At 47.5% G+C, this 26,429-nt stretch overlaps 1 protein-coding gene across 15 annotated transcripts in view; it reads left to right on the top strand.

Moving 5' to 3' along the window:
• Positions 1 to 22,348, top strand: part of HUWE1 (HECT, UBA and WWE domain containing E3 ubiquitin protein ligase 1) — a 150,586-nt gene extending 128,238 nt beyond the window's left edge. For 5 of the 15 annotated variants that reach the window (XM_016942964.3, XM_063804872.1, XM_016942959.3 and 2 more), the window contains 24 exons: positions 218 to 505; positions 2,247 to 2,502; positions 2,699 to 2,829; positions 3,660 to 3,874; positions 3,951 to 4,239; positions 4,372 to 4,474; positions 5,635 to 6,181; positions 6,871 to 7,471; positions 8,315 to 8,436; positions 8,548 to 8,704; positions 9,982 to 10,114; positions 10,381 to 10,583; positions 11,175 to 11,302; positions 12,582 to 12,678; positions 15,308 to 15,463; positions 16,035 to 16,280; positions 16,689 to 16,806; positions 17,447 to 17,587; positions 18,471 to 18,758; positions 18,887 to 18,992; positions 19,632 to 19,749; positions 20,440 to 20,621; positions 20,940 to 21,130; positions 21,726 to 22,348. In XM_016942964.3, coding sequence (XP_016798453.1) covers positions 218 to 505; positions 2,247 to 2,502; positions 2,699 to 2,829; positions 3,660 to 3,874; positions 3,951 to 4,239; positions 4,372 to 4,474; positions 5,635 to 6,181; positions 6,871 to 7,471; positions 8,315 to 8,436; positions 8,548 to 8,704; positions 9,982 to 10,114; positions 10,381 to 10,583; positions 11,175 to 11,302; positions 12,582 to 12,678; positions 15,308 to 15,463; positions 16,035 to 16,280; positions 16,689 to 16,806; positions 17,447 to 17,587; positions 18,471 to 18,758; positions 18,887 to 18,992; positions 19,632 to 19,749; positions 20,440 to 20,621; positions 20,940 to 21,130; positions 21,726 to 21,828 — 4,919 coding nt within the window. In that variant the 3' untranslated portion in view covers positions 21,829 to 22,348. Of the gene's footprint in view, positions 1 to 217; positions 506 to 2,246; positions 2,503 to 2,698; positions 2,830 to 3,659; positions 3,875 to 3,950; positions 4,240 to 4,371; positions 4,475 to 5,634; positions 6,182 to 6,870; positions 7,472 to 8,314; positions 8,437 to 8,547; positions 8,705 to 9,981; positions 10,115 to 10,380; positions 10,584 to 11,174; positions 11,303 to 12,581; positions 12,679 to 15,307; positions 15,464 to 16,034; positions 16,281 to 16,688; positions 16,807 to 17,446; positions 17,588 to 18,470; positions 18,759 to 18,886; positions 18,993 to 19,631; positions 19,750 to 20,439; positions 20,622 to 20,939; positions 21,131 to 21,196; positions 21,484 to 21,725 lie in introns of those variants that run through there. The other 10 variants (XM_063804868.1, XM_063804874.1, XM_063804873.1 and 7 more) reach the window with 6 other exon arrangements.
• The last annotated feature ends 4,081 nt before the right edge of the window (positions 22,349 to 26,429 follow it).

The following is a 26,429-nucleotide window of genomic DNA, read 5'->3' as shown; positions in this document are numbered from 1 at the left end:
GAGCTCCAGTTCTTGCATTCTTAGGACAGAGATAGCACTGTGCCTTAACCTTCATCCTTAGTATACCAGACCAGAGATGTTCCTTGGAGTATTTTTGTTGTGCGGATGATCACTGGCTGGGTGGGATACTTATCAGGCCACATTTGCTGATTGGGGTGGCTTCTCTCATCATTGGCTGGTTGCCCCTTAACCACTATTATTGTTCTTTCCGAGAAAGATGGGACGCCTATGCCTGACAGCTACCCAACAACCCCATCTTCAACTGATGCAGCTACATCTGAGTCCAAGGAGACCCTTGGCACTCTGCAATCCTCACAACAGCAACCAACACTCCCAACCCCACCAGCTTTGGGAGAGGTTCCTCAGGAGCTGCAGTCTCCAGCTGGAGAAGGGGGCAGCTCTACACAGCTATTGATGCCTGTAGAGCCAGAGGAATTGGGTCCCACAAGGCCAAGTGGGGAAGCAGAAACAACTCAGATGGAGTTATCCCCAGCTCCCACTATAAGTGAGTAGAATTTCAACATTTGGGGAGGATGAAACAAGAGGGAAGAAAGGATGTCTTTGTAGCTTCTCTTTGCTCTCTTGCTTGGGAGAAATAGTAGGAGTTCAACTTCTCAAATAATAAGATCTCGTCTTGCGCATTCACTTTCTTAAGTGAAGTTGAGGTCCTGAACTGGTGATAGTTGAATGTCTAATGATATTGGTGATGATACCAACAGTTCATTGAGGCAATTACTCTGTTTCTGGGCCATCACCCCAGGCTTATTATTTAAAAACAACTCTCCAGCTGGGTATGATGACTCATAATCCCAGCACTTTGGGAGGCTGAGGCAGGGGGATCATTTGAGCTCAGGAGTTTGAGACCAGCCTGGGCAACATAGTGAGACCCCATCTCTATTGGGGGGGAAAAAAAACTCTCCAAAATCGATGGTGTTATTTACATGAGTAAACTGAAACTCAGAAATGAAATAATTAGCCCAAGTCACTCTATAAGTGGTTGAACTAGAATTAAAACCCAGATCTGTCTGACTTTAAAGCTTACTCTCTCCTTCCACAGTTCCCAGGATGGCAAGCATGTCATCCCACACTTAGAGCTCTCCCATTCTCCTGGCAGACACTGTTTATCTCATGACACTATTTCTCACTGGTTTGAAATGGGGCCTGAAAAGTCTTCTCAGCAGTATTTCAACAGGATAAATTGATACCTGCTTGCCATCCCTGCTCTATACCATCTTGCTTGTGAAGTTCTCTGGAGAGACCTTAAGGTGTCAGTTTTTTCTTTCAAGGAACCTTGTTAATTTTATTTTATTTTTATTTATTTATTTTTTGAGAAAAAGTCTCGCTCTGTCACCCAGGCTGCAGTGCAGTGGTGTGGTCTTGGCTCACTGCAACCTCCGCCACCCAGGTTGGAGTGATTGTCCTGCCTCAGCCTCCCAAGTAACTGGGACTACAGGTGCACGCCACCATGCCCAGCTGATTTTTGTATTTTTAGTAAAGATGAGGTTTTGCCATGTTGGCCAGGCTGATCTGGAACTCCTGACCTCAGGTGATCCACCCGCCTCGGCCTCCCAAAGTGCTTGGATTACAGGCATGAGCCACTGCGCCCTACCGAAACCTTGTTTATTTAGAGAACTACAGGGATATGCACGTGCAAGTGGTGCCTGCAGTGAATCAAAGTGAAAAAATCCCTTACCCGGGCTGGGCGCGGTGGCTCACACCTGTAATCCAAGCACTTTGGGAGGCCGAGGCAGGTGGATCATGAGGTCAGGAATTCAAGATCAGCCTGGCCAAGATGGTGAAACCCCATCTCTACTAAAAATACAAAAAACTGGCCGGGCGTGGTAGCAGGTGCCTGTAATCCCAGCTCCTCAGGAGGCTGAGGCAGAGAATTGCTTGAACCCAGGAGGCGGAGATTGCAGTGAGCCGAGATTGCGCCACTGTACGCCAGCCTGGGCAACAGAGTGAGACTCCATCCCCCTGCCAAAAAAAAATCCCTTACCTGGATTGCCTAAGGAAGATGTTTCACAGGCATGCCTGGAACACAGTAAATGTTCAAGAATTGATAGAAAGGGCTTCAGCTGAACCTTAGAAATCTCAAAGTGAGATTGAGAGGGGGACAGCAAGGGAGAAGTGAGAAATCTGAGCTGAGATGCCCCTAAGGAAGCAGCCCTATCAAAGACACCTTATCTGTCATTTTGCCCCGGTTCCAGATAGAAACGTAATCTCTCCCTGCGACTTCTTCCTAGCCTCACTTTCCCCAGAGAGAGCTGAGGATTCTGATGCACTGACGGCTGTCAGCAGTCAGCTGGAAGGCTCTCCTATGGATACAAGCAGCCTGGCTTCCTGTACCTTAGAGGAGGCTGTGGGTGACACTTCAGCAGCTGGCAGTTCTGAGCAGCCCAGAGCAGGCAGCTCCACTCCTGGGGATGCCCCACCAGCTGTGGCGGAAGTGCAAGGCAGGAGTGATGGGTCAGGGGAATCTGCCCAGCCACCTGAGGACAGGTAAGCATGTGTGGGCAAAAGAAGGGTAGGATATATTGGAGGGTCTTTCAAAGCACATTTCATACTCGTCAACTAATGGACATGCTTGTTATGCTGGGGAGATAAACCTGGTTTCTGTGAGAAAGGGGTATTGTAGCAGTGTTTTATAAACGAGAAGACATAATACAGACAGCAACCTGAGCATGATTTCCCTCAGCTCCCCACCTGCATCCTCTGAGAGCTCTTCCACCAGAGATTCTGCCGTGGCCATTTCTGGAGCAGATTCCCGAGGAATCCTAGAAGAGCCGTTGCCTTCAACAAGCAGTGAAGAAGAAGATCCCCTTGCGGGTGAGTTCCGTGTATGCCCAGGTCATCCTGGGATTGTTTTGGCTTCTAGTAGCCCTTGGCATGGAAATGCCCACCAGCCAAACAGTTCCATTTAGATGGAGGGCATGTATGTGGGAGGACTGACAATAAGGGGGGGTGCTGGTATGGCATAATGAAACGGGTCCAGCCTTAGGAGTCAGACTGATCTTGGCTCACTCAAATTCCCCCACTCTGCCACTTCTACCTTTTATAACCTAGGGTCATTATTTAATTTCTGTGATCATGAATGATACCGAGGGGGTGATGATATCTGCGTGGTAGGTTATTTATGAAGGGTAAGTAACAGTGCATGCAGTCTAGCAAATAACAAAAGCTGTTCTGAGCCCAGGGAAGGTGGGGTGGGCCTTCTCTGTGTCCCATGTCTTGCAAGCAGTGAAGACATATACACTGGTTTCCCTCAAGGAGTGACATGGGTTTATTTTCTCCAAGTACATATTAGGCACCAATAGAGGTGTGAGAGGCTGGGCGCGGTGGCTCATGCCTGTAATCCTGAAAATTTGGGAAGCAGAGGTCAGAGGATCACTTGAAGCCAAGAGTTTAAGACCAGCCTGGGCAACATAGGGAGACTCCATCTCTACAAAAATATATATGTAAATTAGCCAGGCATTTTGGTGCATGCCTGTAGTCCCAGCTACTCAAGATGCTGAGGCAGGAAGACTTGAGCCCAGGAGCTCAACGCTGCAGTGAGGCAAGGGTTGCACCACTACACTCCAGCCTGGGCAACAGACCAAGACCCCGTCTCAAGCAATTAATAAGGCGTGAATCCCTTCACATGTTATATCTCCCTTCAGGTATCAGTCTCCCTGAAGGTGTGGACCCCTCTTTTCTGGCTGCCCTGCCTGATGACATCCGTCGGGAAGTTCTACAGAACCAGCTAGGCATTCGTCCACCAACCCGGACTGCCCCCTCCACAAATAGCTCAGCGCCTGCAGTGGTGGGGAATCCTGGTGTGACTGAAGTGAGCCCTGAGTTTCTGGCTGCCCTGCCTCCAGCCATTCAGGAGGAAGTATGTGAGCGGGAAGGTGGTGGGGCCAGGCTGCCTGGCAGGAGAAATGCCCTCATTGACTTTTTCTGCTCCATAGGTACTGGCACAGCAGAGAGCTGAGCAGCAGCGACGAGAACTAGCACAGAATGCCAGCTCAGACACCCCTATGGACCCTGTGACCTTCATCCAGACTCTGCCCTCAGACCTGCGCCGTAGTGTCCTAGAGGATATGGAGGACAGTGTGTTAGCTGTGATGCCACCTGACATTGCAGCTGAGGCTCAAGCCCTGAGACGAGAGCAAGAAGCCCGGCAGCGACAGCTCATGCATGAGCGTCTGTTTGGGCACAGTAGCACCTCCGCACTTTCTGCTATTCTCCGAAGCCCGGGTACAGAGGGAGGCAAGTGGGAGGGCTCTGGAAAGCTTTAGCCAGATGAGGCTATGTTTTCTTACCTTTGTATTACCTATATCCAGTTTACACCCTCTCCACAATCTCAGTTTTCTTTTTCTTTCCTTCCAGCTTTCACCAGTCGCTTAAGTGGCAACCGTGGGGTCCAGTATACTCGCCTTGCTGTGCAGAGAGGTGGCACCTTCCAGATGGGGGGTAGCAGCAGCCATAACAGGTACGTTTGTCTATTTTTACCTTACCATATCACCACTCAAGTCTATTAGCCCAGCTCCCTTAGTTTTATAGGTGGAGAAGCTGAAATCCTGACAGGCAGGATGGATGGTCTCTCTAAGCCATTTCCTTGAATAAGTGAGAGAGCCAGATCTTTGGACTCCCCATTCAGAAAACTACACCTTTTGGTTAGTCTTGCTACCAAAGACCACAATCGCAAAAGCAGGCCGGCAGCAGGTGCTAACTATGGTTTTAACAAGAAGGAACACCACTTGTCTCCCATGCAAGTAGTAAAACAACTAACCACCTGCCTTGAGTTTGTAACACCTAGGCTAAGGAAGTATAGAGGAGTGAGTTAGCCAGGCTAAAACAGAGTGGGCCTGACATGCCAAAATGTGAAAGGAGTGATTGGTTCCTACAAGGCCACAAACTCCTGGTAGTCTAGAGAAGGCAGAAACTAGCATTGTCTCCTAGACTTAGGTATGGTCAGATTTTACCAGTCGATGGATGATACCTGGGCTGGAATCTGTGCTGTCTTCTCAGTCGCCGTGTGATGTAGGGCAAGTCACTTAACCTGTTTGAGCCTCTTGTTTATCATCTCAAAAATGGGTGGTTCTCGGCCAGTTGTCGTGGCTCACACCTATAATCCCAGCACTTTGGGAGGCTGAGGCAGGTGGATCACTTGAGTCCAGGAGTTCAAGACCAGCCTAGGCAACATGGCAAACCCAATCTCTACTAAAAATACAAAAAGTAGTCGGGTGTGGTGGCACGCACTAGTAATCCCAGCTACTCAGGAGGCTGAGGCACGAGAATCACTTGAATCCTAGGGGGTGGAGGTTGCAGTGAGCCGATATCACGCCACTGCACTCCAGCCTGGGTGACAGAGCGAGACTCCATCTCAACAAAAAGCTGGTGGGGGTGGGGGGCTTGATTCTCTAAGCTGTACAGCAGCCCTGAAAGGATGATGTACAGTCATTGTAAAGTGCCTGGTACATAGTAGACACCCAAGAGGGCAGCTGTTACTATGAAGAGCCCTTGGACTGGACACCCACCTTTCTCAAGCCTCCTTGGAGATACCTAGCTCATTCCCCTCCCCCATTCTTATGCCTAATCCCAGAGCTCTAGCCACTGAAGTGTTACCCAAAAACCATGTTCTGTTTCCAGGCCTTCTGGCAGTAATGTAGATACTCTCCTCCGCCTCCGAGGACGGCTCCTTCTGGACCACGAAGCCCTTTCTTGTCTCTTGGTCCTACTTTTTGTGGATGAGCCAAAGCTCAATACTAGCCGTCTACACCGAGTACTGAGAAATCTCTGCTACCATGCCCAGACCCGCCACTGGGTCATCCGCAGTCTGCTCTCCATCTTGCAGCGCAGCAGTGAGAGTGAGCTATGCATTGAAACACCCAAACTCACTACAAGTGAGGAAAAGGGCAAAAAGTCGAGCAAGAGCTGTGGGTCAAGTAGCCATGAGAACCGTCCCCTGGACCTGCTACACAAGATGGAGTCGAAGAGCTCCAACCAGCTTTCCTGGCTCTCAGTATCCATGGATGCAGCCCTAGGCTGCAGGACTAATATATTTCAGATCCAGCGTTCAGGGGGGCGTAAACATACCGAGAAGCATGCAAGCGGTGGCTCCACCGTCCACATCCATCCCCAAGCTGCTCCTGTTGTCTGCAGACACGTTTTGGATACACTCATTCAATTGGCCAAGGTGAGGGTTTCAAACCCAACTCCTGGGGATGGAAGAAGGGTGGCAGCAAGAGCCTGGGTGAAAGTTGAACACTTAAGCAGGCTAGCGTGTCTTTTTGCTCTTATTTTAAGTGTTGAGCCCTGTATTGTTTCTAGGGGATTGTCCTATATATTTCTGGGGTTTTTTCTTCATTCTTTTCCATTTTTATGTATGTCTTATTTAGTCATCAAAACAACTGGGCTGTATGATTCCTGTTTTACAGATGAAGAACCTGAGATTCAGAACATTTTATTCATTTTGTCTTACGATTAGAAAGTGATGGAGCTGGACCTAGAATTTAGTGTTCTTTCAATAATAAGCATTGCTGCCATCTATCAAAGGCCTGCCTTGTGCCAGGCACTGTGCAAAATACATCATGTCGTTTAATCTCCAACAACTTTGCAAGGAAGTGTAGTTATCATCTCCATTTTATAAGTGCGAGACTAAAGCTCAGGAAAAGTTTGCTCGTGAGTCTGTATTGCTACAAAGCCCTCATTCATTTCTCTAGGCTGCTTTACTGTCTGTTGGATAAAACTCTTATATGACATATCCGCCAATATTTACCAAAATTGTCTGAAGGAGTCTGGGAACCAGTTGTCTTTTCCCTATCAGGAAGGCTCATCCTCTGTGAAGACGTCCTAGACCAAGCCTTGTCCTCCTTTTCCCGGCAGGTATTTCCCAGCCACTTCACACAGCAGCGGACCAAAGAAACAAACTGTGAGAGTGATCGGGAAAGGGGCAATAAGGCCTGTAGCCCATGCTCCTCACAGTCCTCCAACAGTGGCATTTGCACAGACTTCTGGGACTTATTGGTAAAACTGGACAACATGAATGTCAGCCGGAAAGGCAAGAACTCCGTGAAGTCAGTGCCAGTGAGCGCTGGCGGTGAGGGGGAAACCTCTCCATACAGCCTCGAGGCCTCTCCACTGGGGCAGCTCATGAACATGTTGTCACACCCAGTCATCCGCCGGAGCTCTCTCTTAACTGAGAAGCTCCTCAGACTCCTTTCTCTCATCTCAATTGCTCTCCCAGAAAACAAGGTGTCAGAAGCACAGGCTAATTCTGGCAGCGGTGCTTCCTCCACCACCACTGCCACCTCAACCACATCTACCACCACCACCACTGCCGCCTCCACCACGCCCACACCCCCTACTGCACCCACCCCTGTCACTTCTGCTCCAGCCCTGGTTGCTGCCACGGCTATTTCCACCATTGTCGTAGCTGCTTCGACCACAGTGACTACCCCCACGACTGCTACCACTACTGTTTCAAGTAAGTGTGGATGTAGACTGGGAGCTGTGGGGTATATACTGTGGCACCCACTTCACCCCCTTTTCCATCCAGATAGTTCTCCCTCAGTGATAGCAATCAGCTTGGTTTGTGTTTGTGAGAGCAGAATGTGTTCATTCTCACCCTCATCTGTCCCAGTTCTCTCGCTCTGTCTCCCTCCATCCCCGTCTCTCTGTGTGTCTCTCTTTCTCTCTCTCCCCTGCCTCTCACACACACACTCTTTTGAAGGTCAGCAGGCATTCACTGAATGTAGCTTCCCTAGGCTAGGCACCAGAAGGAGGAAAGAAAGTTAAGTTCCATCCTCAGGGAATTCCCAGCCTTTACAGTTGTGTTGAGGGAGCCAGTTCTCATGGGAAATAGTTCAAGGGCAGGCAGGATACAGTGTGATTCAGAGTAACCAGATCATCCCAGGAAATAAAGGTAATGAGCCCTGCCACAGATTAGTAAGAAAGAATTATCTGAAGAAGTAGGTTTTAAAGAATAGAGTGGGCCATGATGGTGGGGGAATAGTTGGAAGAAATGCCTGGGGTTTCTTTTTCAGCTTAGAAGTTACAGTCATAAGAGTCCTCTTTGAGTTTATGGTGAGACGTGATTGTGCCACTGCATTCTAGCTTGGGCAACAGAGCAAGACCGTGTCTGTAATAAAAAATAAAAAGCCTTTATCATCCCAAGTCATTTAGATTTGCCTTTGGTGGGTGGGTTTTCTTTTTCAGTACTTTCCCATTTTGAAGCCCTGGGCAATTCAGCGATTCCTTGATTTTGTCACTTAGTCCCTGGCTTGTGAGTTTCAGAGAGGCTTACAGTGTTCTGTCTGTTTCCTCAAAGTTTCTCCCACTACTAAGGGCAGCAAATCTCCAGCGAAGGTGAGTGATGGGGGCAGCAGCAGTACAGACTTTAAGATGGTGTCCTCTGGCCTCACTGAAAACCAGCTACAGCTCTCTGTAGAGGTGAGTCCAAGCTCTTCTGATCTGCTAAGACTTGGGGAGAAAGGATAAACAGGGTAGATAATGATTTTGTTCTCAGGCTGGGGCTTACTCCTTCTGTCTTCTTTTTCTCAGGTGTTGACATCCCACTCTTGTTCTGAGGAAGGCTTAGAGGATGCAGCCAACGTACTACTGCAGCTCTCCCGGGGGGACTCTGGGACCCGGGACACTGTTCTCAAGCTGCTACTGAATGGAGCCCGCCATCTGGGTTATACCCTTTGTAAACAAATAGGTAATAGCAGGAGTAAAGCATTTTCTCTTTCTGAAGGTTTCCACTTAGGTGCTTCCTCTTTCTGGAATCCTTTCCTGAATCCCCAAGCTGAATCAGATACCTCCATATCCCTATAACACAGCCTCCATGCTCCCTCTGTCGTAACACAGATTACCCTGGGTTATCATCTGTTTTCCCCTGCTCAGTTGTTTGAAAGCAAGGCTGGGTTTGTCTCCTCATCCCCGCTGCCCGGCACACAGTGGTGCTTAATGAAGGGAAAAGAGAACACATGGGAACAGCAGTGCCTCCTTTCTTCTCCATGCTGGGCACTCGTAAGAGCCCCATGATAAGACAGCTGAGGCAGCTTCACCCCTTCAAAGTATGTGCCTACACTGCATTCAGCCTCAGGAATTATAGAGTCAGAATAGTACTCTCTGCTTTTGTGTAATTTTGAGGGTACAAAAATTCTAAGAACAGTTACAAATTACCTCGTTTCTATCATCTTCCTCCCTGTTTTACTGAGAAGAAAGCCAAAACCCAGGGTGATAAAGTGATTGGACCAAGGAGTACAGCCAGGTTTTCTTTCAACATAGAGTCTGTCTACCCTGTCCCACCCTCATCCCAATCATGAGTCTCCCTAGATCTTGGCTACATACTTAGTTCTCTCTCTCCTTCACCCCCATGTCCCTAAGTCTGGGGTGATGGGAGAGTTGGTTGGCCTGTATAACTCAGGGTGTTCTTTGCTGCATGAAAATTACAACGTTCTTCCAGAAAGAATTTGGCCTCTGACCTTTCTCTCTTGGCTGCCACCATCTATTCCACACCTATGGGCCAGGCACTGTCTAGGCACTCTACCATATAATTATCTCTTAATTCTCACAGCAACCTTGTGAGGTTAGGCAGTAATATTCCCATCCCAGTATTAATATTGGTTAGCAAATTGGGCAAGGGGTCAAGAAATTTGCCTGAAACCACCACAGAACCTCAGTAATTTTGAGAGATATATGGGATTTCAACCATGGTCTGTTTAGCTCCAGAGGAGATACTGTTTCTCTTCTACATGAAACTCATTTCATGCAGATTTAGCAGATCCCTGTGGCCATAGGTGAATTGGTAGTCCCAGGTGACGGTTCGTGGACACGCATAATAAGCTGAACAGAGCACGATTCCAGCTCGCTCTAGGTTCTCTGCAGCTGAGCAATGAAGAGTGGCCTAAGCAGGTGTCTTAGAGAGATTTGGCTTTTAGCCACTTTACCAGGGGAGTCTCTGAACACTTGCTGACTCCTCTGCCTGCTCAGGTACCCTGCTGGCCGAGCTGCGGGAATACAACCTCGAGCAGCAGCGGCGAGCCCAATGTGAAACCCTCTCTCCTGATGGCCTGCCTGAGGAGCAGCCACAGACCACCAAGCTGAAGGGCAAAATGCAGAGCAGGTGGGTGGTAGCCACCCTTTGGCTGGGGGCTTGAATCTGGGATATTCTGGAAGATGGCTCTTGCTGGTTTCCTGGTCTTTTTTATTTCTCTGGGTGATTTTCGTATCTTTCCTATACACACTTGACCCATTTTTTTCTACTTCCTACTTGGAAGATTTCCTTCTGAGTTTCCTTACCCCTCTGGTTGACACCAGGAAGCCTTGCTTGCTTTGGGTGTTTATACTTTGATGCTGTCAATATACGCAAGCCACCTCTACACTATCCAGGTTTGACATGGCTGAGAATGTGGTAATTGTGGCATCTCAGAAGCGACCTTTGGGTGGCCGGGAGCTCCAGCTGCCTTCTATGTCCATGTTGACATCCAAGACATCTACCCAGAAGTTCTTCTTGAGGGTACTACAGGTCATCATCCAGCTCCGGGACGACACGCGCCGGGCTAACAAGAAAGCCAAGCAGACAGGCAGGCTAGGTATGGAACTAGAGTGTCCAGTTGAGGGGAAGGGTTGGTGGCGGTAAAGCCAGATTCCTTGGAGGTGCAGGACTTAACGGCCTGTCTCCTTCCTGTTTGACCTTTCCAAAAGGAAAATGATTATCCTTTTTTCAGAATGTTGATGGCTGCATTCTACATCTCATTCAAGCTATCTGCGTAGGAAATTCATTAGGGGGAGTGGGAATTAAGGGGGAGTGGAAATCTGGCAGGGAAGTTGGGGGCCAGCCTTTTGCTGAACAAGACTTAACTCACTAGGTGCATCTCCTTTCTGCTTCCTTGGTCATTTCTAACTAAGCCGTGGCTTGACAAATCATTTTCCCTACCTCTTTCCTCCTGTCCCACAGAACCCTCTCGCACAAAACCATCCGTCTGTCTAGCATCATGCCCCCTGCCCTTATCTGTAATGGTAAATCTTAGCGCCTGATGATGAGCACTCTGAAGCTTCCTGAGCTAAAGCTCAAAAGACCTCAGCAAGATGCCCTGTGGCAGCCCAGGAGATAGGAGAGAGAATATTGGGCTTTCCCTCTTCCTATATTTTATATCTTGCCTTCCTCTTTCTCTTTCTCCCAGGTTCCTCCGGTTTAGGCTCAGCTAGCAGCATCCAGGCAGCTGTTCGGCAGCTGGAGGCTGAGGCTGATGCCATTATACAAATGGTACGTGAGGGTCAAAGGGCGCGGAGACAGCAACAAGCAGCAACGGTTAGCATGATGCCTGTGGCCCCTCATTCATTTGTCTCTCCACTCATCCCCCCACCATGTCATCAGTGGGGTTTCATTGCCTTTACCTTGTATGCTTTTGCATTAAGTTTGCTATATGAATGCTTCTGGACAAAAGGGTTACTTTCTGTTGGTGTTTTCCTATTTGTTGATTGGTTTGTTGGTTTGATTTGATTTAAAGCTTGGCCATCATACCCCACTCCCAGCTATCCAGTCAACAGTGGCGCTTTTGCAAACTGCCTGATGCTAAGTGTTGTCTGGTTTCTGAGGGGTTATGGGGTGAAGTTTTTTTTCAGTCCCATGGAACAATGCAGGTACATCAGAAACATCTCAGGAATCCTACCATTGAAAGTCCCCCAAGCTTGGTACATATCCCACACAGCCACTTCTGTCTGTGGCTGCTCCCTGCACCCTGCCCTCTGCCTTTATTCTCCATAATCCCTTGGCACCTAGGCACTCAGGCACTTTTAGGAGGAGACCTTCAGGTACTTAAGTAGCCAGCTCAGTGTTGGGGTCCCGGCATTGAGTGGCTGCAGTAAAAGCCTGGCATCACATGTGTATGCTGTGGCACTCCCTCATTGTTTTCCTGTCCTTGCAACATGTAAGTTACCTTTCCAAGATCCAAGAAAGGTATCCTAAGACCCGATATTTCTTTGCGTATAATTACTATTATACAGTATGGTTTTATTGAGTAGGCAGGGAAAAGCCTTGAACTTAGGGGCAGTGACTCCAGGAAGGTAGAAAGGGAAAATAAAGCTGTTATTCTGGAGTATTTTTTCTGCCGAGTCTCTTTCCCATTACCCGAAAAGATGTCGGCTTTTTAAATAATCCCACTCATGAGAGGTTGCTCTAATTCTCCTATTATTTCCCCTTTTGTGAGCAAAGAGAAACAAAGAGCAGACCTACCTTCCACCCATCTGAATTTTTTATACACATACACACACACACACACACAACAGAAGAAGACTTGAAGTCTATATACAGGAGGCTAGTTCTGACTGGTCACAGGTCTGGATTGTAGACTGTAGGAAATGTAGGCATCCAAGGAGCTATTGGGAAAAGCTTACAAAACACAGTGGAGAAAAGCAGAAGAGTTGGGAAAGGCATCCTTTTGTCCTGGATAGCTACAGTTTTCCCCACCCAAATATGGGAAGCTTCTTTGCAAGCTCAATGTATGAGAAGTGGAAGGGCCAACCTCTAGCCTGTCTCTAAGGAAAGCAGAGTTGCACCCTTATGTGATTTTTGTCTCCCTTTTATCCAGTCGGAGTCTAGCCAGTCAGAGGCGTCTGTCCGGAGGGAGGAATCACCCATGGATGTGGACCAGCCATCTCCCAGTGCTCAAGATACTCAATCCATTGGTCAGTACTACTTCCTGTTTCCAGCCGAGCAAAAGGGATAGCCAGTCTTCTGGAATGTCTGCTGAATCCCCTGCTCCCAGCATATATAAGCCCAGTGTTTTCCCATTTGTTCCAGTAAACCCTGGTTTCTGTAAATGATGACAGGTGTTTGACAACCAAGGCACACTTTTCTTTCCTGTAGTAAAGGAAAGAAAATGGTGGGATATCATGCATTCAGACAGCATGTTTTTGTGGGGTTTTCTCTTGTTGTGGTGGTTGTTTTTGAGACAGTCTCCCTCTGTCACCAGGCTGGAATGCAGTGGCACGATGTCTGCTCACTGCAACCTCTGCCTCCTGGGTTCAAGCAATTCTCCTGTCTCAGCCTCCCAAGTAGCTGGGATTACAGGCGCCCACCACCACACCTGGCTAGTTTTTGTATTTTTTTTAGTAGAGACGAGTTTTGCCATGTTGGCCAGGCTGGTCTCAAACTCCTGACCTCAGGTGATCCACCTGCCTTGGCCTCCCAGAGTGTTAGAATTACAGGCATGAGCCACTGCGCCCAGCCCAGCATGTGTTTTAAATCTTTTGTTTTATTATTGAGGCAGGGTCTTTCTCCATCACCTAAGCTAAGATACAGTAACATAGTCATAGCTCACTGCAACCTCAAACTTCTGAGCTCAGTCGATCCTCCTGCCTTGGCTATCTGAGTAGCTGGGACTGTAAGGGACAGGCCACCATGCCCAGCTAATTTTTTTTATCTTTATAGAAATGGAGTCTCACTATGTTGCCCAGGCTGGTCTTGAACTCCTGGCCTCAAGCCATCCTCTCACTTCAGTCTCCCATGTCTTCTTTCTTTCTTTTTTGTTTTTTGAGACAGAGTCTAGCTCTGTCTCCCAGGGTGGAGTGCAGTGGTGCAATCTCGGCTCACTGCAACCTCCGCCTCCTGGATTCAAGTGATTCTCCTGCCTCAGCCTCCCAAGCAGCTGGGATTACAGGCGCCTGCCACCATGCCTGGCTAATTTTTTTTTGTATTTTTAGTAGAGACAGGGTTTCGCCATATTGGCCAGGCTGATTTCAAACTCCTGACCTCAAGTGATCCACCTGCCTCGGCCTCCCAAAGTGCTGGGATTACAGGCATGAGCCACGGCCGACCAGCCTTAGTCTCCCGTGTTTTAAATCTTGGCTCCCCCATTTACTGCTTCTGGGGCCTGAGGCAAACCTCTTTGTTAGGTTTCCTTGTTTAAAATAGGAATGTTCAGTTGTTAGGATTAAATGAGTTAAAACATGTATAGTGGTTAGAGAAGCACACGATGAATGCTATTGTTAGCAGCATTTCTCAAAGTCAGTCATACATAGAATACATTTTGGCACCCTCGTAACACATTCCCATGGAATAGTATTCTTGTAGGACAACCATTGTTATCCTATCTTTCATCAGGATTTGGGGAGATAGATATTATTCTCGTGTTCTGTATTCACCTTCTTTTACCTAAGGTCATATGATTTGCAAGTACCGGAGCCAGGATTCAAACCTAAGGCTGTCAGAACCTTGAAGAATAGTCAGGATTTGGGTAAAGGATGAACAGCAAAGGTCAGGAAGAAACCTAAGCAGGGCCAGGTGTATGGGGATCGGGGGTTGATGAGAAAACAGTCACTTACTCCCCACCCAGAAGATGGGGTTGTGTCTTGCTGCTTAGCTACTGAGCAGAGGTTAGAATAAGCCCCCAGTGAGTATCAGGAAAAGTACCAGCCATGGGATTCCATCTGTCATACCATGGCTTCTCAGGGTTTTAAACTGCCCCAGGACAAGATGACTAATTTAGAAGGCATTAGAAGGCCGGGCGTGGTGGCTCACGCCTCTAATCCCAGCACTTTGGGAGGCCAAGGCAGGTGGATCACGAGGTCAGGAGTTCAAGACCAGCCTGACCAACATGGTGAAACCAAGTCTCTACTAAAAATACAAAAATCAGCCGGGCATGGTGGCTTGTGCCTGTAATTCCAGCTACTCAGGAGGCTGAGGCTGGAGAATCGCTTGAACCCGGGAGGCGGAGGTTGCAGTGAGCCAAGGTCGCACCACTGCACTGCAGCCTGGGCGACAGAACAAGACTGTCTCAGGGAAAAAAAAAAAAAAGGCATTAGACTTAAGGTTAGAAAGATTTAGTTTGATGTCCTGGTGCTGTCTTCCTCAGAAACCAAAATGAGGAAAAGACAGCCTACTTTCCAAGGCCAGCTGTCAGAATTCAATGACAATAGTGTCCTAAAACGTCCTGTGTAAACTGGAAGGCAACCATCCAAAGCTCCACTGTTGTTACAGTACCCTGAAATAATCCACAGATTCTCTTGAAACTAGTGAGGCAGTGACTAGACTAGCACTGTCTGGATCTGCAGTAGCACCTGTGGCTTTTGAGCACCTTAAATGTGGCTGGCGCAACTGAGGAACCAGATTCATTATTTTATTTATTCTGTTTAATGTAAATGCCATCCAGTGCAGGTCCTAGACCTTGTTTCAGATGTTGCTCGGTGAGTACCACTCAGTGGCCAGTGGTCCCCTCTACTTGTTCTGTATATTAGTTGGTGCGTGTGGTCTAGAAAGATCTAAGCAGAAGGGAAATTTTGAAGACTTTCTGACTCTCTTCTGTGTGCCCTCCAGCCTCCGATGGAACCCCACAGGGGGAGAAGGAAAAGGAAGAGAGACCACCTGAGTTACCCCTGCTCAGCGAGCAGCTGAGTTTGGACGAGCTGTGGGACATGCTTGGGGAGTGTCTAAAGGAACTAGAGGAATCCCATGACCAGCATGCAGTGCTAGGTGAGTTGTGTCCTAAAGGCCCAGGTCCCAACCCAGTGGTCTGCTCTGGGGCCCTTCCTGCCAGCTTGTTTTTCTTCCTTCCAGGTTACTCCTCTCCCTCAGTGTCTCTGTAATGAGAATTCAAAAGAGAAGTGTTTTTTCTCTGACTTCAGTATAAAAAAGATTGACCTTCTCTTTTAATAGTTGGTGTCTTTCACTTTATAGACAAAGGGAATCTTTATAACTGGTTAGCTATCCCATTTTTCTTTGGCTTCAAGGAAGTTCCTCTGTGACTTGATTCTACCATATTTCCCTGCAAGTTCTCATTGTTTTTTTTTTTTTTTTTTTTAATCAGAAATGAGGTCTCACTATGTTGCCCAGGCTGATCTCAAACTGCTGGGCTCAAGCAATTTTCCCACCTCGGCCTCCCAAAGTGCTAGGATCGATCATAGGTGTGAGCCACCACACCTAGCCTAGTTTTCACTATTTCTTCTTCCTTATTTATTTTTATAATTTGTTTATGATGGCAAAGAGGTTTGCATGTTGAAGTTTGCAGAGTAAAATGTTACTTCTCCATCATTCCTAACCCTAGTGCTACAGCCTGCTGTCGAGGCCTTCTTTCTGGTCCATGCCACAGAGCGGGAGAGCAAGCCTCCTGTCCGAGACACCCGTGAGAGCCAGCTGGCACACATCAAGGACGAGCCTCCTCCACTCTCCCCTGCCCCCTTAACCCCAGCCACGCCTTCCTCCCTTGACCCATTCTTCTCCCGGGAGCCCTCATCTATGCACATCTCCTCAAGCCTGCCCCCTGACACACAGAAGTTCCTTCGCTTTGCAGGTACGGGGAACTTTTAGGCTGCCAGGTGTAGAAGGCTTCATTTTAAACAGGATTGTTTCATACAGTTAATCCTTAGTTGATGAGAGAGAGAGAGAGAGAGAGAGTGTGTGTGTGTGTGTGTGTGTGTGTGAGAGAGAGAGTGTGTGTGTGTGTGTGTGTGTGTGTACATACACACACCCGTGCACGTAAACCCTGCATGGTTTCCCTTGGCCTCAGGATACTCAGGTTTAGAATAGAAATGCTCAGATTCACGTTCACACCTCAAGGGTTGGCCCTTGGTTTTGACTAGTCCTTTTAGAGCCCTGAAATAAGGAAGAGGAAGGAAGAGAGAGTTGCTAGCTGGTTGGCTGTCTTACAGCTTCTGGGGCAGATGATGTGCTTAATTCCTGCTGTCACTTCTCCCCTCAGAGACTCACCGCACTGTGTTAAACCAGATCCTACGGCAGTCCACGACCCACCTTGCTGATGGGCCTTTTGCTGTCCTGGTAGACTACATTCGTGTCCTCGACTTCGATGTCAAGCGCAAGTATGTGTCCTGGATATTCGGGGGTAGAGGGGTGGTGAGAACTCCCCAAATGGTAACTCGCCTCTGAAGTTACTCTTGAGGCCACAAATTTCCTTTGGTGACAGCACTTGGAAGGGTGGTGGTGGGGAGGGAAGAGACAGCTGTAGCATTGATGGCCATCATACCTAAATACTCCTGGGCTTCTCCACCCCATCTGCATTTTTCATCAGCAAAACAGAGTCACATGATTTTTGAACCACACAATTTCTAAAGTTCTGTTCCATCCGTTGGGGGTAGTACAGGAGGCACAGGTGGCCATAGTACACACACAGCAGGGTTCCAGGGGCTTCCACAACACTCCTGGAGTCATCCCTATGCCTCTCCTTCTCCTCGTGCATGTATACATGCTTACCTGCTTGTGGCAGAAATCACATGTCACAGTCTTTGTGGGCCCTTACTCAGTGGAGGTAAGAAAAATTTAGAGTTGGTAATGAGTGATCTACCTCTCCCAACTACTGGGCATTTCCCAAACAGGTGTGGAGCAGAGATCAAAGTGTTTGGAGGATAGAAGGAGCATCATTGTGGGTCTTCTTCCTAACCACACAAACAAATTTGTTCTGCCACCCTTAATCCTATCTTCCTTCCTTTTCTACCTCCCAAGATATTTCCGCCAAGAGCTGGAGCGTTTAGATGAGGGGCTCCGGAAAGAAGACATGGCTGTGCATGTCCGTCGTGACCATGTGTTTGAAGACTCCTATCGTGAGCTGCATCGCAAATCCCCTGAAGAAATGAAGAATCGATTGTAAGGGCCCAGGAACGGAGAAAAGATGGCGGGTGGGAGGTGGGGCCTCCTGCACAGTAGCGATGGCTTGCTCTAGCCTCAAATTTAGGGAGGTGCTGCCCTCCCTAATAGGAATTCCCCATAGGAATCTGGTTTTAGATAATCTTACTGAGTTGTCTCCTATCTTCTGGGCCTGCCCTGCTGGCTGGCCCTTTAGCTAAGCTACCCAACAATTCCCAGACAGACAGGAAAGTCTTTGGTGTTTATAAGGATATACCTGCTGGCTTTGCAATGAGAGCTTTAATATTGCTATACTAGGAATGACCATGTATGAGTGGCCTCCACCAAACTGGTAACTGCTCACTGGTGATTCTGAAGCCACCTAGAGGAGATCAGCAGTTTGTAATACTGAGTGTAGGAGCTGATGAGATGAAAGACCTATTGGAGTTGTTTAATGATTCCTCCCCATCTCTTGTGGGCTCTCCAACTGTGTAATCACAAGAAGTCAGGGAGTCTCCCTAGACAGACTGTATGCCATGTTCTTCCACCACCAAATACCTTTAGAGAATTTGGACTCTGGGCTTATCCCTCTCTAATACCACTTTTCTCCCCTCCCCACTTCACCTAAGCAAGGCCTCATTTATTTCTCTGATACCTTTCCTATTGGTGTTTTCTGGAATATCTGTTAACCTTGACTATTTTGGGACATCTCCTCTGTCAGTGGTGCTTTTGTTTGCTCCCAGATCTCCACCCCATTTCTGGGCTGTCCTGGCACTCTCTGTTTACCTCTTCATCTGACACTGCACTCCCCAGACACTGCTTCACAGTCTCTCACTCACACAAATGACTGGATGTATCCTGGGTTTTCTGCACAGCTCTTTTCTGCTTCTGCTTTCTTATGCAGGTATATAGTATTTGAAGGAGAAGAAGGGCAGGACGCTGGCGGGCTCCTGCGGGAGTGGTATATGATCATCTCTCGAGAGATGTTTAACCCTATGTATGCCTTGTTCCGTACCTCACCTGGTGATCGAGTCACCTACACCATCAATCCATCTTCCCACTGCAACCCCAACCACCTCAGCTACTTCAAGTTTGTCGGACGCATTGTGGCCAAAGCTGTATATGACAACCGTCTTCTGGAGTGCTACTTTACTCGATCCTTTTACAAACACATCTTGGGCAAGTCAGTCAGGTGAGGATGAGGCATAGTCCTGGGACTGTCTTCAGTCCTGGGGGTCTGGTCTTTTTGTGTCCCATCCTTGTGCTCCTTCTTCCCCCCCCACTCGCAAACCATGACCCTGTATAATTGTGTTTTTCTAGATATACAGATATGGAGAGTGAAGATTACCACTTCTACCAAGGTCTGGTTTATCTGCTGGAAAATGATGTCTCCACACTAGGCTATGACCTCACCTTCAGCACTGAGGTAGGTCAGGAAATCCTAATCACAGCACATCCCAGCCAATCTGGAAGATCCATTCCAGGTTCACCTTAGAACTAGCACTGCGTGACCTTCTCATAGTTCTAAGGAAGCATCTTGACTTCTTAAAGCTGTAGCAGGTGTTTGTGAGTGACATCACAAACAGGAAAACCAGAATTTGCAGGCCATTTCCTAGTTTCACCTTTATAAAAAAAAAAAAAAAACTCCAGTACATAATTCCTCATTCCCAAGGGTAGGTCTTTGTAGAAAAATCGTACAAATGTAAGTGGGGGGAAAATGAAGGCAATTAAGGTTACTCTTCTCCTAAATTCTTTTCCTAAGAGATTACATTCCGTTACGTATGTTAGCCATTCCCTTTTCCCTTTTACCACTGATAGTTGCCTTACTCTCTTCTGCCTTTTTTGTGGGTCTTAGAGCCAAAGAGTATTTTCCTCTTTCCTACCCAAAGCCTTTCCCTATAAGGGGAGTTGCGAGCTATGAGTAGTAGAAAAAGTCACTGTTTTGTATGGACTTGCCTCATCTCTCTGCCCAGGACATGGCAAGGGGTTTAGGGTGTGTTCCTAGGTATCTAATCCCATCCTAGACGAAGTCTGATATGTATGATTGGTGTTTTGGTTGTTCTAGGTCCAAGAGTTTGGAGTTTGTGAAGTTCGTGACCTCAAACCCAATGGGGCCAACATCTTGGTAACAGAGGAGAATAAGAAGGAGTATGTACACCTGGTATGCCAGATGAGAATGACAGGTAGGGGAAATGTTCCTAGACCTCTAGTTGTTCAATATGAGAAGAGGTCAGACTTGATTCATTTGATAGGCATGTTTTGTTTTCCTCTGCTATGACAGAGCCACAAATGCCTTGCACAAAAGACAAAACACTTGATCAAAAATACTTAACTTTGGGCACGGTGGCTCACACCTATAATCCCAGCACTTTGGGAGGCCAAGGTGGGCGGATCAGTTGAGGTGAGGAGTTTGAGACCAGCCTGGCCAACATGGTGAAACCCCGTCTCTACTAAAATAAAAAATTAGCCAAGTGTGGCAGCGTGCGCCTGTAGTCCCAGCTACTCGGGAGACTGAGACAGAAGAATTGCTTGAACCCGGGAGGTGGAGTTTGCAGTGAGCTGAGATCCCACCACTCTTCTCCAGCCTGGGCAACAGAGTGAGACTCCATCTCAAAAAAAAAACAAAAAAAAACCCAGCTTAACTTCACTGGGCACAGTGGCTCACACTTGTAATCCTAGCACTTTGGGAGGCTGAGGCAGGAGGATAGCTTGAGCCCAGGGGGTTGAGACTAGCCTGGGCAGAATTAACCAGTTGTGGTGGTGCATGCCTGTAGTCCCAGCTAACAGTGGTAGATGGGAGCCAGATGGGGGATCTCTGACCTCTACGGTTGTGTGAGTTTAGAAGTCATTTGGCTTTTTGGTTATCTCACCAGGAGCCATCCGCAAGCAGTTGGCGGCTTTCTTAGAAGGCTTCTATGAGATCATTCCAAAGCGCCTCATTTCCATCTTCACTGAGCAGGAGTTAGAGCTGCTTATATCAGGACTGCCCACCATTGACATCGATGATCTGAAATCCAACACTGAATACCACAAGTACCAGTCCAACTCTATTCAGGTGAGCTGCTGCTGGCATCCCTTCTCATATGGTCCTCTTACCCTAGGCAATGCTAGTTTGTGTGATACCAAATAAACCAGTAGTACTCTTAGAGGAAGTTGCATGTAGAAGACAGTCTACCTATATCTAACTCTTTGTTCTCCTGAAGCATAGCAGACTTCTCTTGGCCGTCTTATGAATGAAAGGAGCTAAAGCTCATCCCACAGAAGGGACTTGCCTCAGATACCAAGTCCAGTCCTGTTTCCTAGATTCCATCCCCCCCACCCTGCTTCTAGGAGCTTTCTACCTAACACTGGCTTCATGGGTCCCTTCCTACAGATCCAGTGGTTCTGGAGAGCATTGCGTTCTTTCGACCAAGCTGACCGTGCCAAGTTCCTCCAGTTTGTCACGGGTACTTCCAAGGTACCCCTGCAAGGCTTTGCTGCCCTCGAAGGCATGAATGGCATTCAGAAGTTTCAGATCCATCGAGATGACAGGTCCACAGATCGCCTGCCTTCAGCTCACACATGGTAAAAGGAAGGGTTTGTTTCTCCTTTTCAGTGCTTAGGTTGAGCTTGCATACTTGATGTTTTCAGGACCCTACCCAAGATTGGGAACGCAAATGTGGCTGAGTCCTGGACCTTGGGTAACTCACAATTTGGTGTTTCTATGGAGGTGATGTCTGAGATGAGATGTGCTAGACACAGTGGAGGCTGGGGAGACACTGTCAGGTAAACAGCACCACAAGAGAGCATGGTGTATTCCAGGGCCAGCGTGACTGGAGCAAGGAGGAGTTGCAGGGAGCAAAAGTCTAAAGAGCTCAGCAGAGGTCCGATTACCAGTGACTCTGAAAACCTCCTTCAAGTTTGCACTTTAGCCTATGGGCGAGTGAGGCCAGGGTGTTTAAGGAGGAGTGACAGGGTCAGATTTTTGGTTTTGGTGCCTGATGGCCAGTTTGGGAGCCAGATAAAGGGGGATATACTGGGCTGAGACAAGATTGGGAGTCATCAAGAAGCAGGGAGTTGGTTTCTTCAGGGAGGGGAGGGGCTGGTGGGCACCATGGGAACACACAGATTTGGTTATCTGTCATCCCTCACCACAAACTGATCTTTCTTCTTTCCTTAGTTTTAATCAGCTGGATCTGCCTGCCTATGAGAGCTTTGAGAAGCTCCGCCACATGCTACTGTTGGCTATCCAGGAGTGCTCTGAAGGCTTTGGGCTGGCCTAATAAGGCCCTGCCCAACTCTGTGGGGTTTTTTTTTACCATTGTTGGACCTGGGGAGGGGGGAGTTAAAAAAAGAACCAGAAAGAACTTGTCAAAAACCAATAAATGAAATCCACCAACTCACCGTGTGTGTCCCAGCTGCCCCATCTTCCCCAGCGCATACCTGTTCCTCTTCTCATTCTCTCCCCGCCGCCTGTTTCCTCACCTTCTCTCCCCTTTCCATGCCGTCCATGATCCCCACCCCATGTGTTTTAAAAAGGCAGTAGCCTTTGCAGGGACCTGTCTGTCCCAACTGTTTGAACAGTGTGCTCCTCAGATTCTGTGTTCAGAAGGATTTGCTGCATTGAGACTTGAAACCTTTGGATAGGGGAAAAAATTATATATATATATATTTTTTTGTTCTGTTTGCATTTCTTAATTTGTGCTTGGAATGTGTTGATGTGCACAGCTAATGATTCAATGCGAGACAAGATTGGCGTCTGTGTTGTGGAGGTTTCAAATAAAGAGCACTCTTCATAACTCACTTTTCACAATGGAGTTTTTTTCAAACTTAAAAAAAAAAAAAAAAAAAAAAACTCTTAAGCACATGCTAGGCATCTGGAGAAAAGATGGATTCTCCAGGAAACCATCCCTGCCCTACCCGCTTGCCCACCTGCCTCCACCACTGGTGCAACTTCCTCCTTCAGAGTCAGTTTCTGCAGTCAGGAGAGATGAGCAGTTCACCAGGAATTGGGGGTAGGGGCATCTGTTTTTTTTTTTTTTTTTTAGAATGGGAGCTGCACTTGGGGATGGTGATGGTGTTAGAGATTGCAGCCCAGGACAAAGTATCACCTTGCTCAAGGGGAACAAACTGCAGCAGGTTGTACAAAACATTCAGAGAGCTCACTTGACCCAACTGAGGGTTTTACTTGGTGAGCCTTTCTAGTAGTCTTGAGTCTGGGGCTCAGTTTTAGATTTTTATTTCATTAATGTTTGTTTATTTCTAATTTTAATAAGCGAGTAATTTAACTAGGTCACCAGAAGACCATTCTTTTTGTTTGTCTATTTTTGTTGTCGTCACTCCCTCTCTCGTCATCTGTCTGCCAGTCTGTTCACAGATCACCTTGTAGTCCCTTGTGGTTTTTACTCCATCCAGTGCTTAAAGCTGATCTAAGGACTTCGATGGTTCCAGCCTTCAAAGAAAAAAATAATTTAATAAAAATTTAGTTAGAAAAAATAACCCCAAGTGGTGCTTGCCTTGTGTGGTTTTTCTCATTTTCCTGGGGTGCTACCTCTGAACAGATTGTCCCCTTGACCTTGTCCCAAAGTGTGGGTCTAGGAAAGAAAGGGTGTGTCTTTAACCTGATCCCCTGGTCCTGGAGCCAAGGCTGCTAGCCATTTTCCCCTTTTTTAGTATTCCCACTCTTTTGTGCCTGGCCCTGCTTTGATGACTGAGAAGGCAGAGGAATTGCCCCATCCGTGTTACTGAGCTTCTAGTAGGGAGGTGAAGACAGTGATTAGTTTTGTGACAGATGAAGAAAGGGGTCTCAGTGCACATAGAAGTGCCTGACCTAGCCTGGAGGGTCAGGGAAAGCTTTCCATCGTCGGTGCACTTGGATTGCAGCCTAAAGCTGAGCAGGAGTTGAGGTTAAGCAGAGAGGGGTCATATAATTCAAGGCAGCAGGAGTTTAGTTGCTTAGAGTCCAGCAGGACTTTAAAATGGAAGAGATACACCAGGTGCGGTGGCTCACACCTGTAATCCCAGCACCTTGGGAGGCTGAGGCGGGTGGATCACCTGAGATAAGGAGTTCGAGACCAGCCTGGCCAAAATGGCAAAACCCCGTCTCTACTGAAAATACAAAAATTAGCCGGGCATGCTGGCGTGCGCCTGCAGTCCCAGCTACTGGCAGTCCTAGCCACCGCGCCAGTCCCAGCCAGGTTCCGTGACTCACGCCTGTAATCCCAGCACTTTGGGAGGCTGAAGCAGGAGAATCGCTTGAACCCGGGAGGCGAAGGTTGCAGTGAGCTGAGATCACGCCATTGCACTCCAGCCTGGGTGACCGAATGAGACTCGGTCTCAAAAAAAAAAAATAAGCAGAAAGAGTAGAATTTGTCAATAAGCAGTAAGATTAACTGGTTCTTTGAAATAAAGGTCTGGCAGGTAATTTAAATTTGAAAGTAAAGGGGGGGGGTTCCTGGGTTGGAGGTTGGGGGTTGGATGTGGAGTACAGATGGAATAATCCTATGGGAAATGGAAACAAATCTCATTCAGTGGGATACTACAAAAATAGAGCATGATCAAGTGTGATTTGCCCCTGGGATATGTGTAGTGTAATATTAATCGCCTCATTGTCAGATGAGAAATCTTTGCCCGTAGATGGCAGGGCATTTGTTCACATTCAAGAACCATTCCTGGCAACCTTTAAAGGTAAAGCTAGCTTGATAAGGTAGTTTCAGACCAACAGCCAACATCACACTTGAAAGATAAGGTGGCTAATTATCACTATTAGTGCTGTTCTGCTATTCTGCAGTTTTCTATTTCAGTAAAACAGGAAACAAAAGGTATAACTTAAACATTTGCTAACGGAGTCAAAAGTTATTGGAGCGGGGCATGGTGGCTCATGCTTGGAATCCCAAGGCTTTCAGAGGCCAAAGTGGGAGGATTGCTTGAGCTCAGGAATTCAAGACCAGCCTGGGCAACATAGCAAGACCTCTCTAGTGAAATTTTTTTAATCTAGGCATGGTGGCACACGCCTGTAGTCCCAGCTACTCGGGAAGCTGAGGTGGGATGATCGCTTGAGCCCCAAAAATCGAGGCTGCAATGAGCTATGATCACGCCATTGCACTCCGGCCTGGGAGACAGCGAGACCCCGTCTAAAAAAAAAACAAAAAGTATTGGAACTTAAAACAGTCTAGCAAGAAACTTGGCTATAATGAACAAACTATTCACATAAACTTATTACCTAACATAAATGAATTGTGACAAATTCCTACAATGGAATCCTACACAGTAGTAAAAATATCAATTGCATACATCACATGCACAATCTCAATGATAAAGTTTCAGGCTGGGCGTGGTGGTGCGTGCCTGTAGTCCCAGCTACTTGGGAAGCTGAGGCGGGAGTATCACTTGATCCTAGGAGACAGGTCAAGGCTGCAGTGAGCTGAGATCATACCGCTGCACTCTAGCCTGGGTAGCAAGTGAGACCCTATCTCAAAAAAAGAAAAAGTTTCAGGAGGGTACATACATATAAGACCTGCTCAAAATCATGCAACATGTATGAAGAGTATGAAAAACCATGAGGATGATAAAATCTTGCACAATGTTGAGGATAAGTTATGGGACAATGCAGGGGTAGACAGAGGGGATGTGGCTGGGAAGAGGCACATTACACAGGGCTTCAACTACATTGGTGATGTTTTCTCTTTTTTTTTTTTTTTTTTTTGAGTCAGAGTCTTGCTTTGTCACCCAGGCAGGAGTGTGGTGGCGCATGATCGGGTCACTGCAACCTCCACCTCCCAGGTTCAAAAGATTCTCCTGCCTCAGCCTCCCAAGTAGCTGGGACTTCAGGTGTGCACCACCACGCCTGGTTAATTTTTTAAATTTTTAGTAGAGTCAGAGTTTCTTCATGTTGGCCAGGCTGGTCTTCAACTCCTGGCCTCCTGTGATCTGCCCACCTCAGCCTCCAAAAGTGCTGGGATTACAGATGTGAGCCACTGCACCTGGCCTTTTTCTTTTCTTTTAAAGTAATATTTTGTCTTTGTTGAGTCTGAGTCTCAACTCTGTTGCCCAGGCTGGAGTGCAGTGGTGCGATCCCGGCTCACTGCAACCTCTACCATCAGGGCTCAAGCCATCCTCCCACCTCAGTCTCCCAAGTAGCTGGGGCTACAGGCACATGCCACCACGCCTGGCTGATTTTTGTATTTTTTGTAGAGACAGGGTTTCACCACGTTGGCCAGGCTGGTCTCGAACTCCTGGGCTCAAGTGATCCACCCACCTTGGTCTCCCAGAGTGCTGGGATTAGAAGCGTGAGCCACCGTGCCCAGTGATGTTTTGTTTCTTAAGCTGGGTTGTGCTGGGTACGTGAGTGAATTTTCCTTGTAATGCTATGTACTGTGAAACTTCATAACTTTTATACATCTGAAATGTTTCAAAACACCCTTTTTGAGATATATAATTTATTAAATTTTACAATGCATTTGAGATAGGTAGCAGGGAGATATCAGTCCTGTTAAATAAAAATTATAGGAGGCCATTGGTTTGAACTAAGCTCCTGCACTAGGCTCCAACAGACCAAACAAAATAAAAATGGAGTCACCCATACTAAAGTTCCACTTCACCAAACCTAAACTAAGTTATTACCTGACCTTCCAACAAATCAGGAGAGAGAGAGAACATCCAATTTCCCCAACAAGTCAGTTTAAATCTTCAATCAGCATGATAATAAAGCTCCCTCTGCTTTAATCCTTACACAAAAAAGCCTGAAGTTACCTGATGTTAACTGCAATTGACCCTTGAACAACGTGGGGGATGGGGGACTGACCATCCATCCGTGCCAATGAAAGTCCACGTATGACTGGACTCCCCAAAAACTCAAATACTAGCCAGGCACAGTTGGCTCACA

Source organism: Pan troglodytes, chromosome X (genome assembly GCF_028858775.2).
Source record: "Pan troglodytes isolate AG18354 chromosome X, NHGRI_mPanTro3-v2.0_pri, whole genome shotgun sequence".
Taxonomy (NCBI): Eukaryota; Metazoa; Chordata; class Mammalia; order Primates; family Hominidae; genus Pan; species Pan troglodytes.
The sequence above is the reverse complement of the archived record's forward strand: the minus strand, read 5'-3'. Positions and strand labels throughout refer to the sequence as shown.